Source organism: Tursiops truncatus, chromosome 1 (genome assembly GCF_011762595.2).
Source record: "Tursiops truncatus isolate mTurTru1 chromosome 1, mTurTru1.mat.Y, whole genome shotgun sequence".
NCBI classification, from domain to species: Eukaryota; Metazoa; Chordata; class Mammalia; order Artiodactyla; family Delphinidae; genus Tursiops; species Tursiops truncatus.
In genome coordinates, this window is record NC_047034.1 from 156,137,367 (window position 1) to 156,156,001 (window position 18,635).

At 48.6% G+C, this 18,635-nt stretch overlaps 1 protein-coding gene and 1 long non-coding RNA gene across 3 annotated transcripts in view; one reads left to right on the top strand and one right to left on the bottom strand.

Annotated features, from left to right (window-relative positions):
- The window catches only part of DLGAP3 (DLG associated protein 3), a 38,561-nt gene extending 22,238 nt beyond the window's left edge, over positions 1–16,323 (top strand). The window contains exons 7-10 of the mRNA XM_033854886.2: positions 12,721–13,205; positions 14,162–14,253; positions 14,494–14,637; positions 15,339–16,323. Coding sequence (XP_033710777.1) covers positions 12,721–13,205; positions 14,162–14,253; positions 14,494–14,637; positions 15,339–15,557 — 940 coding nt within the window. The 3' untranslated portion in view covers positions 15,558–16,323. The remainder of the gene's footprint in view (positions 1–12,720; positions 13,206–14,161; positions 14,254–14,493; positions 14,638–15,338) is intronic.
- On the bottom strand, positions 14,144–15,498 carry LOC141276490 (uncharacterized). 2 transcript variants are annotated; one of them, XR_012326119.1, is made up of 4 exons: positions 15,367–15,498; positions 15,043–15,141; positions 14,520–14,632; positions 14,144–14,304 (listed from the first exon to the last, which is right to left on the bottom strand). It is a non-coding gene; the product is annotated as an uncharacterized lncRNA (long non-coding RNA). The 2 variants fall into 2 exon arrangements; XR_012326117.1 differs by having other exon boundaries at positions 14,144–14,321.
- Positions 16,324–18,635: the final 2,312 nt, after the last annotated feature.

The window sequence follows — 18,635 nt, forward strand, 5'->3', positions numbered from 1 at the left end:
AATCAGGGTTCTTATGGCTAAACACAAAGAGAAGAATGGGAAATGGAACTCTAACAGTTTTTGTCACAGTCTTGCTGTATTATTTTCATATAGGTTCCTGGATTTTTGAATAGCTGTTATTTTATTTAAGATTTTTATATTTATGTTCATAAGTGATATCGGCCTACAATTTTGTTTTTATTGTTGTTATTCAGTTCAGGCATTAAGGTTATGCTAAACTCCTAAAATGAGTTTGGTAACATTCTCTCTGTTCTGTTCTTTGAAACGATTTGTGTAAAGTAGGAATTATCTATTCCTTAAGGTTTGGTAAAGGTTGCCTATAAAACTATCTGGGCCTTTTTGGGATAAGAGAAACTCTTTGAACTACAGCTTCAGTTTATTTCATGGTTATTGATCTATTATGGTTTTATTTTTCTTCTTCAGTCAATTTTGATGATTTATATTTTTCTAAAAAATGGACCATTTAACAAAAATTGACAGTTTTCAAAATTTTTGGTACAAATATTCTTTCTCATGGTATTATAATTTTACACATTTTTATTATATTTATAGGTTATGCCCCCCTTTTTATTCCTAATACCACATGCTTATACCCTACCTCTCTTTTTTGATTCATTTTGCTCAAGGTTTGTATATTTTATCATTTTAATATATTTTTAAAATTATATTTTATTAGTCTTAAAAAAACTAGCTTTTGGTTTGGGTGAGCATCTCTATTGTTTCTCTTTTAGCTTTAATATTTCCTTTCTTCTACTACTTCTCTGTTATTTTCTTTCTTCTACCATATTTGATTTTATTCAGCTTCTTGAACACTATTTCTTATTTTCTAACATGTTTTTAAGGCTATAAATTCCCTTCTAACTACACTGCTGTATCTGTATCTCATACGTTTTGGGGTGCAGTGTTTTCATCGTTCAGTTATAAATAGTTTGTAACTAACTTCCTTTAGGAAGTTTATCATAACTTACTTTTTAACTTGTAAATTATTTAGAAGAATTTTTTATTTTTTAATTTTTTTTAGTTTCGAAATGTATTTTTTGGTTTGAGGGGCTCCTTTTCACTTCTGATTTCTAGATTTGCTATATTGTGGTCATGGAATGCATTCTGTATGATATTTATTCCTTAGAATTTGTCAAGGCTTCCTTCATCATATACACATAGCATATATATGGTCAGACTTATAAATTGCATTTTTCAAATGTTTATCTTTGATATTTTTTGGATGTCTGATCTAAGAGTTCTGAGTGAGGTGTTTTAAAAATGTCTCACCATGATTGTGAATGTGTCATTTTCCCTGGGAATTTTATCAATTTTTTCTTAATTTGAGAGAATGCTATTTAGCATTCAGGCTTATGATTGTTGTGTCTTCTTGGTGGGTTGGCCCTTTTATCATTAAATAGGATGCTTTTCATCCTTACTATTGGTTTTTGCCTTGAAGTTGATTTTGCCTGATTTTATTGCTACGTCTGCTTTCTTTTGATTAATTTTCCATTATATCTTCTTCCATCCTTTGTCTTTCAGCCTTCCATAGCCTTATGTTTTACATATGTTGCTTGTAAGCAGTATGGAGCTAGAGTTAAGTAGACCTATTTAATCCATTTATATATTTTTTGATTACTGATTTATTTGGCCTTATTTCTATCATCTCTTTAAAAATTTTCTACTGGACATGCTTTTTTATTGTTTTATTGTTTTCAGTTCAGGCATTAAGGTTGTGCTAAACTCCTAAAATTAAGTAAAGTAGACCTATTTAATCCATTTATATATTTTAATCCTATTAAATCCACTTAATCCATTAAGTAGACCTATTTAATAGAGGTAAGTAGACCTATTTAATCCATTTATAGATTTTTTGATTACTGATTTATTTGGCCTTATTTCTATCATCTCTTTAAAAATTTTCTACTGGACACGCTTTTTTTTTTTTTTTTTTTTTCTTTTTTGCGGTACGCGGGCCTCTCACTGTTGTGGCCTCTCCCATTGCGGAGCACAGGCTCCGGATGCGCAGGCTCAGCGGCCATGGCTCACGGGCCCAGCCACTCCACGGCATGTGGGATCTTCCCAGACCGGGGCACGAACCCGTGTCCCCTGCATCAGCAGGCGGACTCTCAACCACTGCGCCACCAGGGAAGCCCTGGACACGCTTTTTCTTTGCTTTCCTCCTCCCCTACTTTTCTGTCCTCTATTGAACCGATCAAGGTGACTTTATTTCTCTTGTTCCCTCCATCCCTCCACTGCTTTGGAAGTTTACGTTTTAGTAGTGATTTCCCTCAAATTTTAAACAAATATACTTAATTTCATATGTCTCTGATAAAGTCTAAAATTAGTTAGTACTTCTATCCTGAAATAGGCACAAAACAAGAACCTTGGTATACTTTAATTTCCTTCTTAACTCCCTCCTCCCATTTTCCATGTTTTATATATATATATATATATATATATATATGTTTTAAATTCTTCCTTTATTGGTAAAAAAAAAGAGTGATTCTACAAAGCAATCTCAAGGGCCATCAAAGTGTGAAAGCCATCAGGTGTGTCTGGCAACAGGCAGCTTCCTCCTCCTTCAGGGCAGAGCCAGTGTTTCCCATGCCTTCCAGCCCTGAGTCAGCACTTTTTTTTTTAACATCTTTATTGGAGTATAATTGCTTTACAATGTTGTGTTAGTTTCTGGTGTATAACAAAGTGAATCAGCTATATGTATACATACATCCCCATATCCCCTTCCTCTTGCGTCTCACTCCTACCCTCCCTATCCCACCCCTCTAGGTGGTCACAAAGCACCGAGCTGATCTGCCTGTGCTATGTGGCTGCTTCCCCCTAGCTATCTGTTTTACATTTGGTAGTGTATATATGTCCATGCCACTCTCTCACTTCATCCCAGCTTACCCTTCCCACTCCCCGTTCTCTATGTCCATTCTCTATGTCTGCGTCTTTATTCCTATCCTGCCCCTAGGTTCTTCAGAACCATTTTTTTTTTTTAGATTCCATATATATGTGTTAGCATACGGTATTTGTTTTTCTCTTTCTGACTTACTTCACTCTGTATGACAGACTCTAGGTCCATCCACCTCACTACAAATAACTCAATTTTGTTTCTTTTTATGGCTGAGTAATATTCCATTGTATACACGTGCCACATCTTCTTCATCCATTCGTCCGATGATGGACACTTAGGTTGCTTCCATGTCCTGGCTATTGTAAATAGAGCTGCAATGAACATAGTAGTACACGTCTCATTTTGAATTATGGTTTTCTCGGGGTATATGCCCAGTAGTGGGATTGCTGGGTTATATGGTAGTTCTATTTTTAGTTTTTTAAGGAACCTCCACACTGTTCTCCATAGTGGCTGTATCAATTTACATTCCCACCAGCAGTGCCAGAGGGTTCCCTTTTCTCCACACCCTCTTCAGCATTTATCGTTTGTAGATTTTTTGATGATGGCCATTCTGACCTGTTTGAGGTGATACCTCATTGTAGTTTTGATTTGCATTTCTCTAATGATTAGTGATGTTGAGCATCCTTTCATGTATTTGTTGGCAATCTGTATATCTTCTTTGGAGAAATGTCTTTTAGGTCTTCTGCCCATTTTTGGATTGCGTTGTTTGTTTTTTTGCTACTGAGCTGCATGAGCTGCTTGTATATTTTGGAGATTAATCCTTTGTCAGTTGCTTCTTTTGCAAATATTTTCTCCCATTCCATGTTATATTTATCTAGTATTTTGATTATACCTCTTTAAAAAACCCTGCCTTTAAAACCCTTTAAAGAATCTGTTGTTGTTATATCTTTTATGGTTTAATAGTTTGGATTTACAAACATGTTTTAACAATTTATGTGTTCACTATTGCTTGTTACTGCCCACTGCTTCCTCCTGGGTTCAATTTCCTTTATGCTCAAGCATTGCTTGAGCTTGGGACCAGTTTTAGAGTTAATATCTCAGCTTGAGGTTTCTGTATTTCACTGGTACTACTCATTCAAACCCCGTACCCACAACCAGAGCAGCCTTAATATTCTGATTTCTCAGCATCCTACTTCCAGGCCACATACCTGAATCATGACATGAATTTTCTAGTCCACATTTGTAAATGAAACCACCTTTTTTTTTTGGCTGCTGGCTTTATGCGTGGGATCTCCTTCCAGGTCCGCAGGATGCAGAGGCTTGGGGTCTCTCCTTTAATCCTCCCTGGGCGTTACCATCTAGCCTCTAGGATATATCTGGCCCATAGTCCTGTGGCTCATTGGCTTCGGTTCCCTTTCACCACTAAGGTTTTGAATTTCCTTTTTGTTTCTGATACCTGAAGATGTCTCTTTCCTGCTTTCAAGCTTGGCATTGTAGCAAAACCATCTTTTGGGCTCTATTTGATCCAGCATTTCTATAGGTATGGGGGTGGGGTGGGTGGGCACTTCCTAAGTTAGTCCAGTCCACTACATGGATCAGTCGTCAGCAGCAGTTACAGAGAGAAGTGGGACCAATTTTGGAAGCGTTTGGAGTGAAGTCAGGGAAGGGTGGGGACAGGCAGAGAATGAGGTCTTCCTTGGTCTTGTGTAGGTGCTTGGGGAGGTTTGGAGGGGTGGGCAGGGGAGAGGAGAAGGTTTATGGATAAATGTCTAAAGAACTGGATTGCTTGGGACAGGTGATCACACTGGGAATCCAGAGGGGGTGACAGGTGGGGAGAGAAGAAATCTGGCGCATCTTTCTGGCCAGGCTCCCTTGCTTGTCTGCTGAAGGCATCCTTAGTTATACACCTGCACCGTCCTTTCTCTCCCTTATGTCCCTGGCACTTTAAGTCTGACTTACCGCACACCATGCCCCAGCTGGTACATAAAAGTGAGCCACGAATACCAGCAGCCCTTCTAGGCACACATCCAGGCCTAGCCCCCCACCCACTGCCACCCCATTTTCTTGGACTCTCTTGTCCTTGCTTCTGTCTCACTGGTCCCAGTATTTCTCTCTCTTTCTGTACTTTGGTTTAAAAAAATTGCTGGGGAGGAAAAGTTTCTCCTTTTCTGCCTTTCAGGTGTTCCCTGCTAACCTATAGGGTGAGGAGTGCAGATTTATAGCCCTTTATACCTGGGAGTTGTCTGTGGGTCCGTTCTGTTGCTCATCATCAGTGGTGACTTGGCTTAGAAATAGACAGGGGTTGGGGTTGGTGCCCCTTCAGTTCCATGTCCACCACACCTCCACCTAAGATTCATCTGTCCACAGACATTTATTATAACCCTATTATCTGTCAAGTACTGTACTGGGCACCAAAGATACAAAGGTGAGCAGAGCCAGACACAGCCCCTGCCCTGTGAAGCTTGCTGCCATGTTAATCTAAGAACCTCCTGAGTGATGCAGAAGTACAGCTGAGAAGGAGCCACAAAGGAGAGGTGTGTACACTATGAGAGTGTGTAATAGGGGCCTTTGACCCAGGCAGAGGGCTCAGGCATGGATTTCCTGAGAATGTGACATTTGAGTGGAGATCTGAGGGAGGAACAAAAATTAACAAAGTGAAAGTGGGAGCTGAGTGTTCCAGGCAGAAGGCCCAGCAGGTGCTAAGGCCCTGTGGTGGGAGGGAGCATCATTAAGAAACAGTTACCACCCCCATCTCAGGGCATCCTACAGCACCTGTCTTCCCGGACCCAGCACACTGTGGGCCATGATAAAAGAATGCATCAAATGTCATTGATGGACATGAGAAGTCTGTCCCTAGGGCCTTTTGAGAACATCAAAACCATGTGATTTTTGCCTCTCTCACTAATCATGGGATCCCCTTGTAGCTTCCACTTCTAGATCCCTGCCACTAAGATCTTATCTTAAATTCCAGATTTAGCAGAAACAAAACAAAGTAAACAAGTAAAAACACCATACCACCCAATTAAATTTGATTGTCAGATAAGCAATGAATCATTTTTCGTATAAGTACTTCCCAAACAGTACTTGAGACATACTTATACTAAAAAAATTATCTGTTATTTATTTGAAATTAAAATTTAACTGGGAGTCCTGTATTTTATCTGACAACCCTACTTAGATCCCCTTGTGCCCAACCAGGGCTCCCTGGAGAACTCTGTGTTGGAAGTCCACCCCTCCCTCAGCTTCATGATCATTTCCGGCTTTGGGACCTTGGGAAGGGAATGTGCAGAAAGAACAGGAAGCTTCCATCCTCATGAAGTTAGATTCCAAGAGCAGTCCTGCAAAAGCAACGAGTTGCTGACTGACCACAAGCCAGGGGTGTGGACACTGCCCCTATTCCTCAGCATCAACTCCAGGATGGTCATGACTCTTCCTCAACTCCCACCCTAGCCCCACCTCGGCATCACTGTCACAGCCCCCAGCCTGCGGTGGTGGGCTTGGGGATTCCTGATTGATTATATGTTTAAGCTCTTAGATGCTTTCTCAGAGAGGGAGCTGCTATAATGGCTGAGCCTTGCTGAAATGTCCACGCCCATTCTCCCTCCCACCCCCCGCCAGCCTGCTGCCAAATACTCCTGGCAAAACTTCTTGACAACTCCTGGATGTTGATCATTCCTTGGACAGTATGTCTCATGGGATAAGCCAGTTTCTTCCCAGAGCCTTTTGTGTTATCCCTTAGAGAATCACAGGAGAAACATCTCCCAGAAGTAACCATGATAACTTCCAGAATCATCAGGAATGTGAGCATTGTCACGCTAAAGGACTTGAGGGGAGGAGGCCTCCTCAACCGTGTTAAAAGGCTTGGGGAGAAAATATTGTAAAAGGCATTGTTATGAATTAGTGATGATTCATAACTGAAGCCAGTTTCTCTCCTGTGTTTGCAGCGATTGGTGAAGACTGCAGCAGATACTGCCAAATCCAAAACTAAATAGGGACATAAGCCTTGGACTTCACTACCCTGAAAATGGATCAGTTAGAGTTAGGATTAGGTTTGGCTGTGAGTTACAGAATACCCCCAAATGACAGTGACTCAAACATGATAGAAGTTTATTTCTCTCTTGCTTAGAAGTCCAGAGAGTCAGTTGAGGGCTGGTACGTGCTCCGCAGTGTCAGACCCAGCCTCCTTCTATCTTATTGCTCCTCCATCCTCAGCACGTGGCTTCCATCTCATGTTCCAAAATGGCTGCTTGAGGTCCAGCCATCATATCTACATTATGGTCAGCAGGGAGGAGAAGGGAACAAAGAAGGGCCTGCCCTCTCCTTTTAAGGACATTTTCTGAAAGTTGCACATACTACTTCTGCTTATAACCTATGAGCTAGAACTTAGCCACATAGCTACACCTAGCTACAAGGGAGATGGGTAAAAGAATCTTTATTTGAAGGGGCCCTGTGTCTAGCTTAAAATCGTGGGATTCTTTTACTAAGGAAGAAAGGAGAATGGATGTTGGGGGATGATTCGTAATCTCTACTATCCTCCCTTCCAACCAACCAACCAAATAACCAACGTTTATTTGAGGAAGTGCCCAATTTAGTAAGGGAGACAGATATGTAAATAACTAACTACAATACAATGTGATATGGAGTATAAAAAAGGTTTTATTCAGAGTGCTGTGGGAGAACAGATGGGAATGATCAACAGCAATCATAATAATCAATAACTACAATGGTCTGGCTGGGTTCTCAGAGCTACACTCCCATTGTTTTACTTGTCCACCTCCCTTTTTTATTCAGTGTGAGCTACAAACCTTCCTGCCTCACCATGTCACAGCTAACACTTGCAGTGGGCAGGCCACGTGCTGTTCTAAGTTTCCTAGATACATTATCTCATAACAATCCTGTGAGTAGGTACTATTATCATTCTCATTTATAGATGAAGAAACTGAGGCACGAGCCATAGAGCTGGGTTTTGGACCCGGACATTCTGGCTCCAGCGCATACATGCTTAACCACTCTGCTAGCCTACCTTCCTTAAAACTATTCATTCTCATTCCCTCCCCCAGCCTTCTCACCCCCAAATCTCCAGCAGACGACCTCCCTGCTTACTTCTTTGTAACGACTGAGGTCATCGGTGGGACCCCTCTCCACTGCCGGACCAGCCTCCAACTGCATCTCTTTCCTTGCCTCCTCCAGCAGTCCTGCCTCAGGGGTTGAGGCATCTGCCTTTCTGGTTAAAGCTGCTCCTGTCCCTCCGTCCTAGGAAGGCAGTGGAGTGTAATGGTTTAAGAGCTGGCCTCTGCAGACAGACTGCACTAAATTAATAAGTGTCTGGTCTTAGGAAGTCACTTAGGTTCTCTAAGCCTTAGTTTTCTCGTCTGTGAGTAGGGGTGATACTAATGTGAGGGCCGAGCATATTGATTCATGTGAAGTGGTTATTATTTGTTCCCCTCCTATCTGGTCCTTGGATTACTGCCTCTCTCTTCTCTAGCTTGAGTTGACTTCTCTTTACAGGTTGTATTAGTTACCTACGGCTGCTGTATGATTACAGCACAGTATTATAGCCACTAATTTAGTGGCATCCAATAGTCCATATTTATTATCTTACATTTCTAGAGGTTGGAAGTCTGAACTGGGTTTCACTAGGCTAAAATCAAGGTGTTGGCAGGACTGACCCCTTTTGGAGTCTCTGGAAAGCATCCATTTTTTCACCTTTCCCAGTTTATAGAGGCTGTCCGCATTCCTTGGCTTGTAGCCCATTTCTGTCTTCAAAGCCAGCAGCGGCGGGTTGAGTCCTCACAGGCAATCCCTCCAACCTTGATCCCATTGTCCCATCTGCTTCTCTGATTCTGACTTTCCTACCTCCCTCTTTCACTTATAAGGACCCTTTTGATTAAAATGGACACAACTGGAGACTGCAGGATCTCGTCTCAAGATCCTTGACGTAATCATTTTTGCAAAGTCCTTTTTGCTGTGGAAGGTAACATATTCATAGGTTCTGGGAATTAGGACGTGGACTTTTTTGGGTGGCCATTATTCTTCCTACCCCTTGGGGATATGGCATGTGAGAAGCATCCAGATGTCCCTCCTTTTTCTCCCCCTCAAGCTCTATGGAGATACAATTGACAAATAACCAGATCATGCCTTCCTTAAAGGCACATTGTCTTCTTTCTTCCTTCCTTCTCAACCAAGCCCTTTGGAAGAGTTGTCTTGCCTAGTTTTCTCCACCTCGTGACAACCCCCTCCCATCTGCGTCTGCCCCCATACTCCACCAAACTGACTCTTGCCCTGATCACCAGTGGCTTCCATATTGCCAAGTCAATGGACACCTTTCATTCTCAACTGGCTGCATTTTCCAGTTGGCTGCTCATTCCTGCTTGAGACCCTTTTTTGAGGATTTGATCCTTTTGTGGTCCCCTGTCTGCCTTTAGGTGACTTTCTCTTGATTTTCCTCCTCTTCCTCTCTGGCTTAGACATGCCTGGGGCTCTGCCGTCTCCACTGGCCCCTGAAATGTCTGTGTTCCCCAGGGCTTTGCATCTTTGTTCCATTTCTCTTTTCTTGGGTGATCTTGTCTCACACTGCTGGTTTTAAATGCCACTTGCACAAAGATGACCAATTCCTGCTTGTGCTGTGCTCTGGCTCCTGGCTGGAAGTGTTGGTGAAGATTGTGTTTCCAGTAATCCCATAAGCTCCTCAATTTCTTTGGTCTTCCTTCAAGTAGACACAGTGAGAGAGCTACTTGAGGTACTGACTTGAGAACCATGAAGCCTGGGGCATTCATGCTTCTGTTCCAGACTGCGTGGCCTACTTCCATCAAGACACAGTGTGGGGCTTCCCTGGTGGCGCAGTGGTTAAGAATCTGCCTGCCAATGCAGGGGACACAGGTTCGAGCCCTGGTCCGGGAAGATCCCACATGCCACGGAGCAACTAAGCCTGTGCGCCACAACTACTGAGCCTGTGCTCTAGAGCCCATGAGCCACAACTACTGAGCCCACATGCCACAACTACTGAAGCCTGTGCACCTAGAGCCCGTGCTCCGCAACAAGAGAAGCCACTGCAATGAGAAGCCCGCGCACTGCAACGAAGAGTAGCCCCTGCTCGCTGCAACTAGAGAAAGCCCACGTGCAGCAACGAAGACCCAACGCAGCCCAAAAAAAAAGATACAGTGTGATCTTCTCAGGACCCCTCAGAGGACAGTGAAAGGCACAGACCCAGTGATGACAAAGGACAGCTCCATGTTTCATGGGGGTAACAGAAAAGCAAATAGGGAAGGCAGATCTTCACTAATGTATTTATTGGGGCAAGCCCCACCTTTACCTGTGTGGTTTGCAATTGCTGGAGCGCCGAAGGAGCCAGAGGCTAACGAGCTCAAAGCACAAAAATATTTAAAGGGAGCCAAAGGGCACCCTGACAGTTCAGTTAGACGTACAAAACTCTCACCAGAAACAGAGCAAGGTAACCAAACCGTGGGACCGCCTCCAAATGCAAGAAGACGGCTGAGGGAGGGATGGTACGAGGATGGCCTCGGGGCAGTCAGGGGGCTCACAGAAGAGGAGGGGGCTTGAGCAGGGAACCAACAGGCAGTGAGGGGGAGGAAGGCCATTTCAGGCAGGGGAATAGCACGTGCAGAGGCTGAAGTCAGGGCCAGTATAATCTACTTGGGGAGCAAGGAGGGTTCAAGGGAGATGAGGCCAGAGAGGACTGCATCCAGAGTAAATGCTAGCACAGGAAGCCTGGGCTTTATCTTGTTGGCAATGGGGAGCAATGGAAGGGTTTTGCGCAGGGGAATGGGTTGGGCAGAGGTCAGCTTTAGAAAGACTACTCCAGTGCTGGGTGGATTGGTGAGAGAATGTTGGGCCCCAGATCTTAAAATATGCATAGGTAGAATTTTACAAGGTATAATTTTTAAAAGGTATAATTTCATTTTATTTTATTCAAAAAATTATTTTATTATTATTTCTTATTGAAGTGTAATTGACCTACAACACTATGTAGTGTCAGGTGCACAAATTCAATATTTCTGTACGTCATTCAGTGACCACCACGGTAAGTCTAGTTACCATCTGTCACCGTATAAAGTTACTACGATATTCCTGACTGTATTACTCATGCTGTACATTTCATCCCTGTGACTTATTTATTTTGTAGCTGGAAATTTGTCCTTCTTAATCCCCCTCACCTATTTCACTCATCCCCCACCTGCAAAGTATAATTTTAGAGAGAGGAGGTACCTTGGCATTGGCACTGGTTCATTCCTGTCATTTTATAGCATATGTGTGTGTGTGTGTTTATATATAATATTCATATATATCATATAGTGTATTTTATATACACACATACATATATACGTACTAGATGGCCCAGGTGGAGGCCCAGGTGGAGGGTGAGTGACCTCCCAAAGGCACATAGCAACAAGGTCAGCGTTAGAACTCCGGTCTGCCTCGCAATCCACTGCTCTTCTTCTGTGCTCTTCTGAGTGGAGGCAGCAGTGTCCGAAAGGAGGTTGATCCAATAGTCAAGGAAAGAGAGATGCAAGCCCCGACCAGGGCAGGTGTCAAGGTGAAGACCACATGGGAGGCAATGCGGATATGTTCCTGCTTTCTCTTTCTCTGGGTGGGGGTTGGGACATAGGGCTGGCTGGGGACTGCACATGAGTGCATCTCTCTTTCCTGGGTCCTGCAGCATCCTTCTGGGTCTGGTTTCTATGGCAACAGGCTCCCAGCAGGCAGCCCGCCAGCTGGAGGGAAGCAGGCAGGCAGGGAGAGAAGGCCCAGGCAGCATGAGGAAGGCTAAAGTTGTGGGGGGTGGGGGAGTCTTCTGGGAAGCAGGAGGAGCCCCTAAATCTGGCCCCCCAAAACCCTCTCTCTTCTGACCATATGAGGGTGGAGGTAGCTTAGGACACATGGGCTTTTCTTTCATGGTCCTTGAATTTCCAGACCTCAAACGTCTGTTCACCTCTCCCTGCCACCCTCACATCTCCTGACTCTCTCTTCTTTAAGTATTATCTATTATCTGACCCCAACCTCATGCGCCTCAGGGAGCACTTCTTCATAGAAAAGAGCCCTCACTCTGATTGAACTCGGTGGGGAGGGGGAGAACAAGGTCAACTGACGTCCTGTTTTGCATAAGATTTGCATATTATTAACTCAAAGACAAGAAATTTCCAGGCCGTGTGTCATTCCTGCCAACAACTTAATTCAGCTCCACTGGCACCCGCTGACTGTGTCTGGCCAGGCTCCGTGCTGAGCCATGGGGTCCCTAGAGGAGAAGTCCTCCCAGCTGCAGCCCACCCCTTCTCGCCAGCTGCTCTAAGGCAGTTCTTCCTGATGTTCTAGCAGCTGGTGTGGTGGGAAGTTCTTGGGCTGTGGAGCGTGGCAGCCCTGGGTCCAGATCTTGGCTCCGCTGTTTTCCAGCTGGCTGACTGTGGGCCTCTCTGTGCTATAGTTTATTCATCTCTCCATAGGACTGAGGATATACCCGTACAGCTGGTATGAACTAGCGAAGACACGTTGTTTGTTAAAATGCTGAAATAATGCTGTGTTCATTGGTAAAGAGCCACCACCCTGGACCCTCCCCAGGCCCTTTTGGCCCACAATCCAGCTTCTGCGGGGTGATGCCCTAGCACTTTGGCTTTGTCCGTCTGATTGGTGTCTGCCAGCATCTGTTCTGCCCATGAAGTACAGGTGGTTAAATATTTTGAATATCACCCCTGTCCAGAACCGGTGCAACAGGTAGGTATGTTATGTACCGACCCATGGCAAGGACTGATACATTTAAAGGTCGTGAATTAATGTCCATCACTTTGTAGGTTTCCTTTTGGCCTGGGGTGCGGGTGAGGGCTGGGATGAGACTGGGCAGGGGCAGAGATAACCGCCAGCTCTCTCACCAGGCGGGCGAGGTTCAAGCGCTCCAACAGTGTGACAGCCGGCGTGCAGGCCGACCTGGAGCTGGAGGGCCTGGCCGGCCTGGCCACCGTGGCCACAGAAGACAAGGCCCTGCAGTTCGGACGCTCCTTCCAGAGGCACGCCTCTGAGCCCCAGCCCGGGCCCCGGGCCCCCACCTACTCAGTCTTCCGCACGGTCCACACGCAGGGCCAGTGGGCCTACCGCGAGGGCTACCCACTGCCGTATGAGCCGCCGGCCACCGATGGGTCGCCCGGTCCCGCCCCTGCCCCTACCCCCGGCCCCGGGTCCGGGCGCCGTGACTCCTGGATGGAGCGCGGCTCACGTAGCCTCCCCGACTCAGGCCGCACGTCCCCCAGCCCACGGGATGGCGAGTGGTTCATCAAGATGCTGAGGGCGGAGGTGGAGAAGCTGGAGCACTGGTGCCAGCAGATGGAGCGCGAGGCGGAGGACTATGAACTGCCGGAGGAGAGTGAGTGAGGGGACCCCGGGCACGGAGGCATCGTGGCGGCGGCGGCCACTACCGCGATGTGATAGGAGAGGCCTTTGGCTGGGCCTGACTGTGCCTTTCTCACAGTTTGGTCGTATGGCCCCAGACCTTGGTGGCTCCCATTGGCAGTAGGGCATGTTGGGAGCTCTCGGAAGGAAGCAGGGAGCAGCTTCAGAGGTCGGAGCTAGGACTGGGAAAGTGACCGGGTGAAAGGGCTGGGCCTTCTAGGAGATGGCTGCCAGCCCAAGTCCATGGGGATTGAGGGGACCCTATTCCCATCGGGGCTGGTGTGGGAATCCAGGTCTGATCCAGGTGTGAGACCAGGACTTCAGGCAGAGGGGGAGGCAGTGCACAGTGTCAGCTCATGTCTGAGGCCTAGGAGAAGGAGATTCAGCCAGGGAGACAGGGCCCTGCACGAGGGAGGACATGCCCTTCCCTGCAAGTCCAGTCTGAGGGGAGACACAGTCTTAACCGCAGAATCCCCAATTTGATGGGATAGTGACTAGCAGACAAGAGTCATGCACATGACATTATTTGGTAATTCTCAGTGAGCCAAGGAGTCATATACTGAGGAGTGACAAAGTTCTGCCAGTGAGTGGTCACGGACCTAGTGCCTGGCTAAGGCTATTGGGCTAGGCTGGCACTGCTTTCCATCTGTTCTCTGACATGGGAGGGAAGCGGACACAGGAGGATAAGCGGTCAAGACGTGTAGATCGTGTGAAAGAAGAAACATCAGTGTCTGAGGAGACAGTCTTCTTGGTGAAGTGGGATAGGAGCTGCTTGTTATGACCTTGAGGATGGGATGGGGAGGGGGCCGGAGGAGACAGACGGATAGACGGTGCCAGATAACAGAGGGGTCAGTCATTCAGGGCAGACTTCCTGGAGGCTGGGTAAGGAGAGGCATCTTTCCTCTCCCCGCATCTCCTTTTGCTCTCCAGTCCTGGAGAAGATCCGCAGTGCCGTGGGCAGCACACAACTTCTCCTGTCCCAGAAGGTTCAGCAGTTCTTCCGGCTGTGTCAGCAAAGCATGGTGAGTGCCCATTGGCACGGAGCCTATCAGGTGTGTGTACCTGGTAGGGGACTGGAGTGTGTGTACGCCTGGAAGTGAGACCAGGTGTTTGTCTTGTCTTGTCTCCCTACCTCCCAGTCCCCTCCCCACTCTCCCAGGTTGAGCTTCCTGACAATGAGGGTGGGTTGGGCTTTCTCTGGTCCAAGCTGGGGCTCAGACCCTGCCGACTGACTGCCTCCCCTCTGTCTCCCTCCACTGCAGGACCCCACTGCGTTCCCCGTGCCCACCTTCCAGGACCTGGCGGGTTTCTGGGACCTCTTGCAGCTCTCTATCGAGGATGTTACCCTCAAGTTCCTGGAGCTACAGCAACTCAAGGCCAACAGCTGGAAACTCCTGGAGCCTAAGGTGGGGGGAGGTCCCTTCAAACCAAGAGTCCAGACCCTGGAAAATGCCCTTCCCCAGAGAGTGTGGGTGGGGGCGGGGGGAGGAAGGCAGGAGAAAAGACCCTGGGCAGCAAAGGTAGTCCTGGACAGGTGATGGTGACCCTCTTTGACCCTGCTCTTGGTCACTGCCCTCTGCTTGGTCCCACTGCTCATCACTACCTGAGCTGCAAGAACCCTTTGGTGGCTGCAGCCACCTCGGACCAGCTGTCGTTTGAGGGAGCCAAACTAGAGCTTCCAGAAGGGCAGACTGCCCTCAGCTTGGACCTCGGCACAGAGGGGACCTTCAAGGTCCCCTCAGCCCTCATCTCACTAGACCTTGTCAGTGATGGGTCCCAGCAGCCTGGAACGTGAGCCCTCATTGCCTTGCCTGCGTCGGGGGAACTGCACTCCTCTGGACCAGGAGGGAGCGAACGCTCTGATGCGAGTTGTGGAAAACGGCTCCACCAGGGGGCGCTCGAGTCCATCTCTTTAAAAAATGAAAAATGTGGGTTTCACCTCGGCAGAACAAGTACCCCTGGGGCTTCGGGGGCCGTCACACGCTCTCAAGAACCTCTCTCACGAGTCAGAGGCGCGCGCTGTTAACCGTTCCGGGCCGCGGGGGCGCCGGTTGGGAAGTCGGGTGGGACCCGCCCCCAAACTAAGTGCCGCCCCCTCTGCCGGCAGGAGGAGAAGAAGGTCCCTCCGCCGATACCAAAGAAGCCCTTGCGGGGCCGGGGCGTGCCGGTGAAGGAGCGCTCCCTGGACTCGGTGGACCGGCAGCGGCAGGAAGCGCGCAAGCGGCTCCTGGCGGCCAAGCGCGCCGCCTCCTTCCGCCACAGCTCGGCCACCGAGAGCGCCGACAGCATCGAGATCTACATCCCCGAGGCCCAGACCAGGCTGTGACCGGCCCGGCCCGCCCAGCCCGGCCCCGGGCCCGCGGTTTTCTACCCGTACTGTACACCCAGCGTCGAGGTCACTGTGAACGCGGGCTGCCCCGTGCGCCCGCCCCGCCGGCACCGCACGCCCCGGCCCCTCCTGCCCGTCACGGTCTCGTGGGTTTTTTACCTTCCCGACCCCACGCGAAGGCGCCCGGGCTGGGCTGGGGGCCGTGCCTCTCCGCCCTGCGCTCCCACCGGGACCCCCCACCTTCCAGGTCCGACGCTTCGTCCCCACCTCCTCCCCACGGGCACCATCTCTGCCATTACCCCACGGGCCAGGCCGGGCCGGGTCCCCCATCTGGGCTCTGCGTCCCCCCCACCCCGCGGGGCTGGGCTTCGTGGGGAATCAAGCTTCGTGGCTTTTTATGAAGACTCCCGAACCCCGCCTAGGAGCCCGCCCCACCCTCCCAGGGGCTCTACCCTCAGCCCTCAGCCCACCGGGCCCAGGGACCACAGTGGCTGGACCAACCCAGGACCAGGGCGCCTGGGCCTCTCCCCTTTCCCAGCTGCTGGGGAGGGGAGATGGGGGCTTCCCCTCACCACACCTGTGGCTGTTCCCACATCCCCTTGAGTATCCCAGGAAAAATAAAACGGCAGAACTGCACTCGAGCCAGCTGCTCTCTCCAGAAGAAGCCACCTCTGCCCGAGCCTGGGACGGGGTGGAGGGAGGAGAGGCCGGAGCCCAGGCTTTTGGTCTGGGGAGAGCGGGGTTGTCTGGGCCAGCTGGGGGAACGGGGATTCGGCCCCGCCGGGTGGCGACAGAGGACCTGAGCCCTCCTGGAGGGGCCCGGGTGGGTTGAAGGGGCCCGGGTGGGGTGAAGAGGCCTGTCTTCCAATTCCTCCTAGTTTAGTCCGGTTCCCTTTCTGCCTTCCAGTTCCCCAGGGTTCCCCCAGAGAGGGAAGCCCAGAGCCCAATGCCTGGCACACAGCGTGTGCTCCATAAACAGGAGGGCTGCTGTTCTTCGATATGGGCAAATATTGGTTTCCTTCTCCCTAAGGGGCCACTGTTCTTTCCGCTCCAGAAAACTGTTCAATTCTGTGCTGTCATGTTTTCTGATGCCTCCTGTTCATGGGTACATTGATGGGGAACAAAAGAGAGAACAGAACTTTCCTGGGAAGCTCAGTGGCATCCCAAACCTAGTAGTGATGGCTAATATTTATTGGATGCTTGCTGAGGGTCAGGCAAGATGAGAGTGCTTTACATGAACGTAGCTCATCCTTACAACAGATGAGAAAGCTGAAGCCCAGGAGAGGTCAAGTGCCCTGGCCAAAGTCACAGGCAGGCCTAAGAGTGGTGGACCCAAGTCTGTCTAATGTAAATCCTGAGCGTTTAGCTCTACAGCCTTTTGAGCCCAGAAAGAGTTGAATGGCAGCTCCTACCCACAAAGCCCTCTCTCCAGTCTTTGCGTTGACGTGGACTCTGAGGCAGGACGAAGAACCTTCCAAAAGGGTTGGCTGCTCTTCTGGGCCACACTGGACTAGCCAGTTCTTCTCATTCATGTATTCAGCAAATATTTATCAAGAACCACTGTTGGCCCTGTCCAGCACCTGAAGATAGCTCTGAACAAGTTAGTTTCTGCTCTGTGGTGCTATCAGCCATATGGGAAAGACAAGTAAGTAAGCAGTTACATTATAAGGGTGAGTGCTGGAAAGATGACTAGGTATTAGCCACTGAAGGAGGGCGAGGGCTGGGAAGAATGTTCAAGATCAGAGAACAGCTGTGCAGAGGCTTGGAGGAGAAAGAGGTATTGGGAGTGCAGAGGCTTGATCATGCTGGGCTTTTGGGTCAATTTGAGGAAGGTGGGCCTGGGTCCTGAGGGCCACGGGGAGCCACAGAAGGGTTTTGAACAAGAGAGTGGCATGAACATATTTTACAGGCTGGTCTGGAAGACCACCTGAAAAGCAAGAGGTCATATTCCCACACACACTCATTTGAGACCACTGGGAGGTGAAGAGGGCTCCTGTGCGACCCGAATTCCCAAAAGTGAATCAGCCTGGAGCTGATCCCAAACAGATTCCTGGGCCCTGTGCAAGACTTAGTGAAGAGTCTTTGCTCTCAGATGAGTTTTTTTGGCTTATTTATTTTGGCTGCGTTGGGTTTTCGTTGCTGTGTGCGGGCTTTCTCTAGTTGCGGTGAGCGGGGGCTACTCTTCCCTGTGGTGCACCGGCTTCTCATTGCGGTGGCTTCTCTTGTTGCAGAACACGGGCTCTAGGCACATGGGCTCAGTAGTTGTGGCTCACGGGCTCTAGAGCGCAGGCTTAGTAGTTGTGGCACATGGGCTTAGTTGCTCCACGGCATGTGGGATCTTCCCGGACCAGGGCTCGAACCCGTGTCCCCTGCATTGGCAGGCAGATTCTTAACCACTGCATCATTTTGATGGCAGCCAGGTTTGGGAATACTGAAATTGGATGGCTCAAAGTTTCAACTAGAAATGTTCATATGTCTATTTCCCCCAGATTTGCCAAGTGGGGCACTGGCTGAGTGACTATCATCCTGAGGTTCAGTTTTCTCGAAAATGGGGAGCTGGGAGAGGTTTGAACTAGACAATACTCAGAGCAATCCTATGAAGCAGGTATTGTTATCACCCCCATTTTACAGATGAGAAAACCGAGGCTTGGAGAGGTTCAACAACTTAGCCCAAACCACGAAGCCAGGAAGTAGCTGAGTCCAAGTTTAACCTCTACATTATATAGATTTTTATGGGTCTCTGTGTTTTCCCAGAAACTGGGCCAGGCTTGCCGGGACCATGAGGTATATGGGAATGGACACGGAGAGCCGGGTAGCATCCAAGACTGTGTGGGCATCCTGCTACAGATGTGATGTCTAAAATCTCCCCTTGTGGGGCTAATGTAGGGGGCATGTGGGGAGTCTCCTTAGGGTATTGTGGCCTAGGTAGTTGTGCTGGGCTCCATGGACATGTGAAGGATTAGATCCAGTCCCTGTGCCTGAGTTGCTCCCATCTGGCCATAGCAAGGCGCATAAACACAAAGTTATGGTACAAAGGGAGGCCTGCTCTCCCAGAGGGGCTGAAGAGACCAGAGG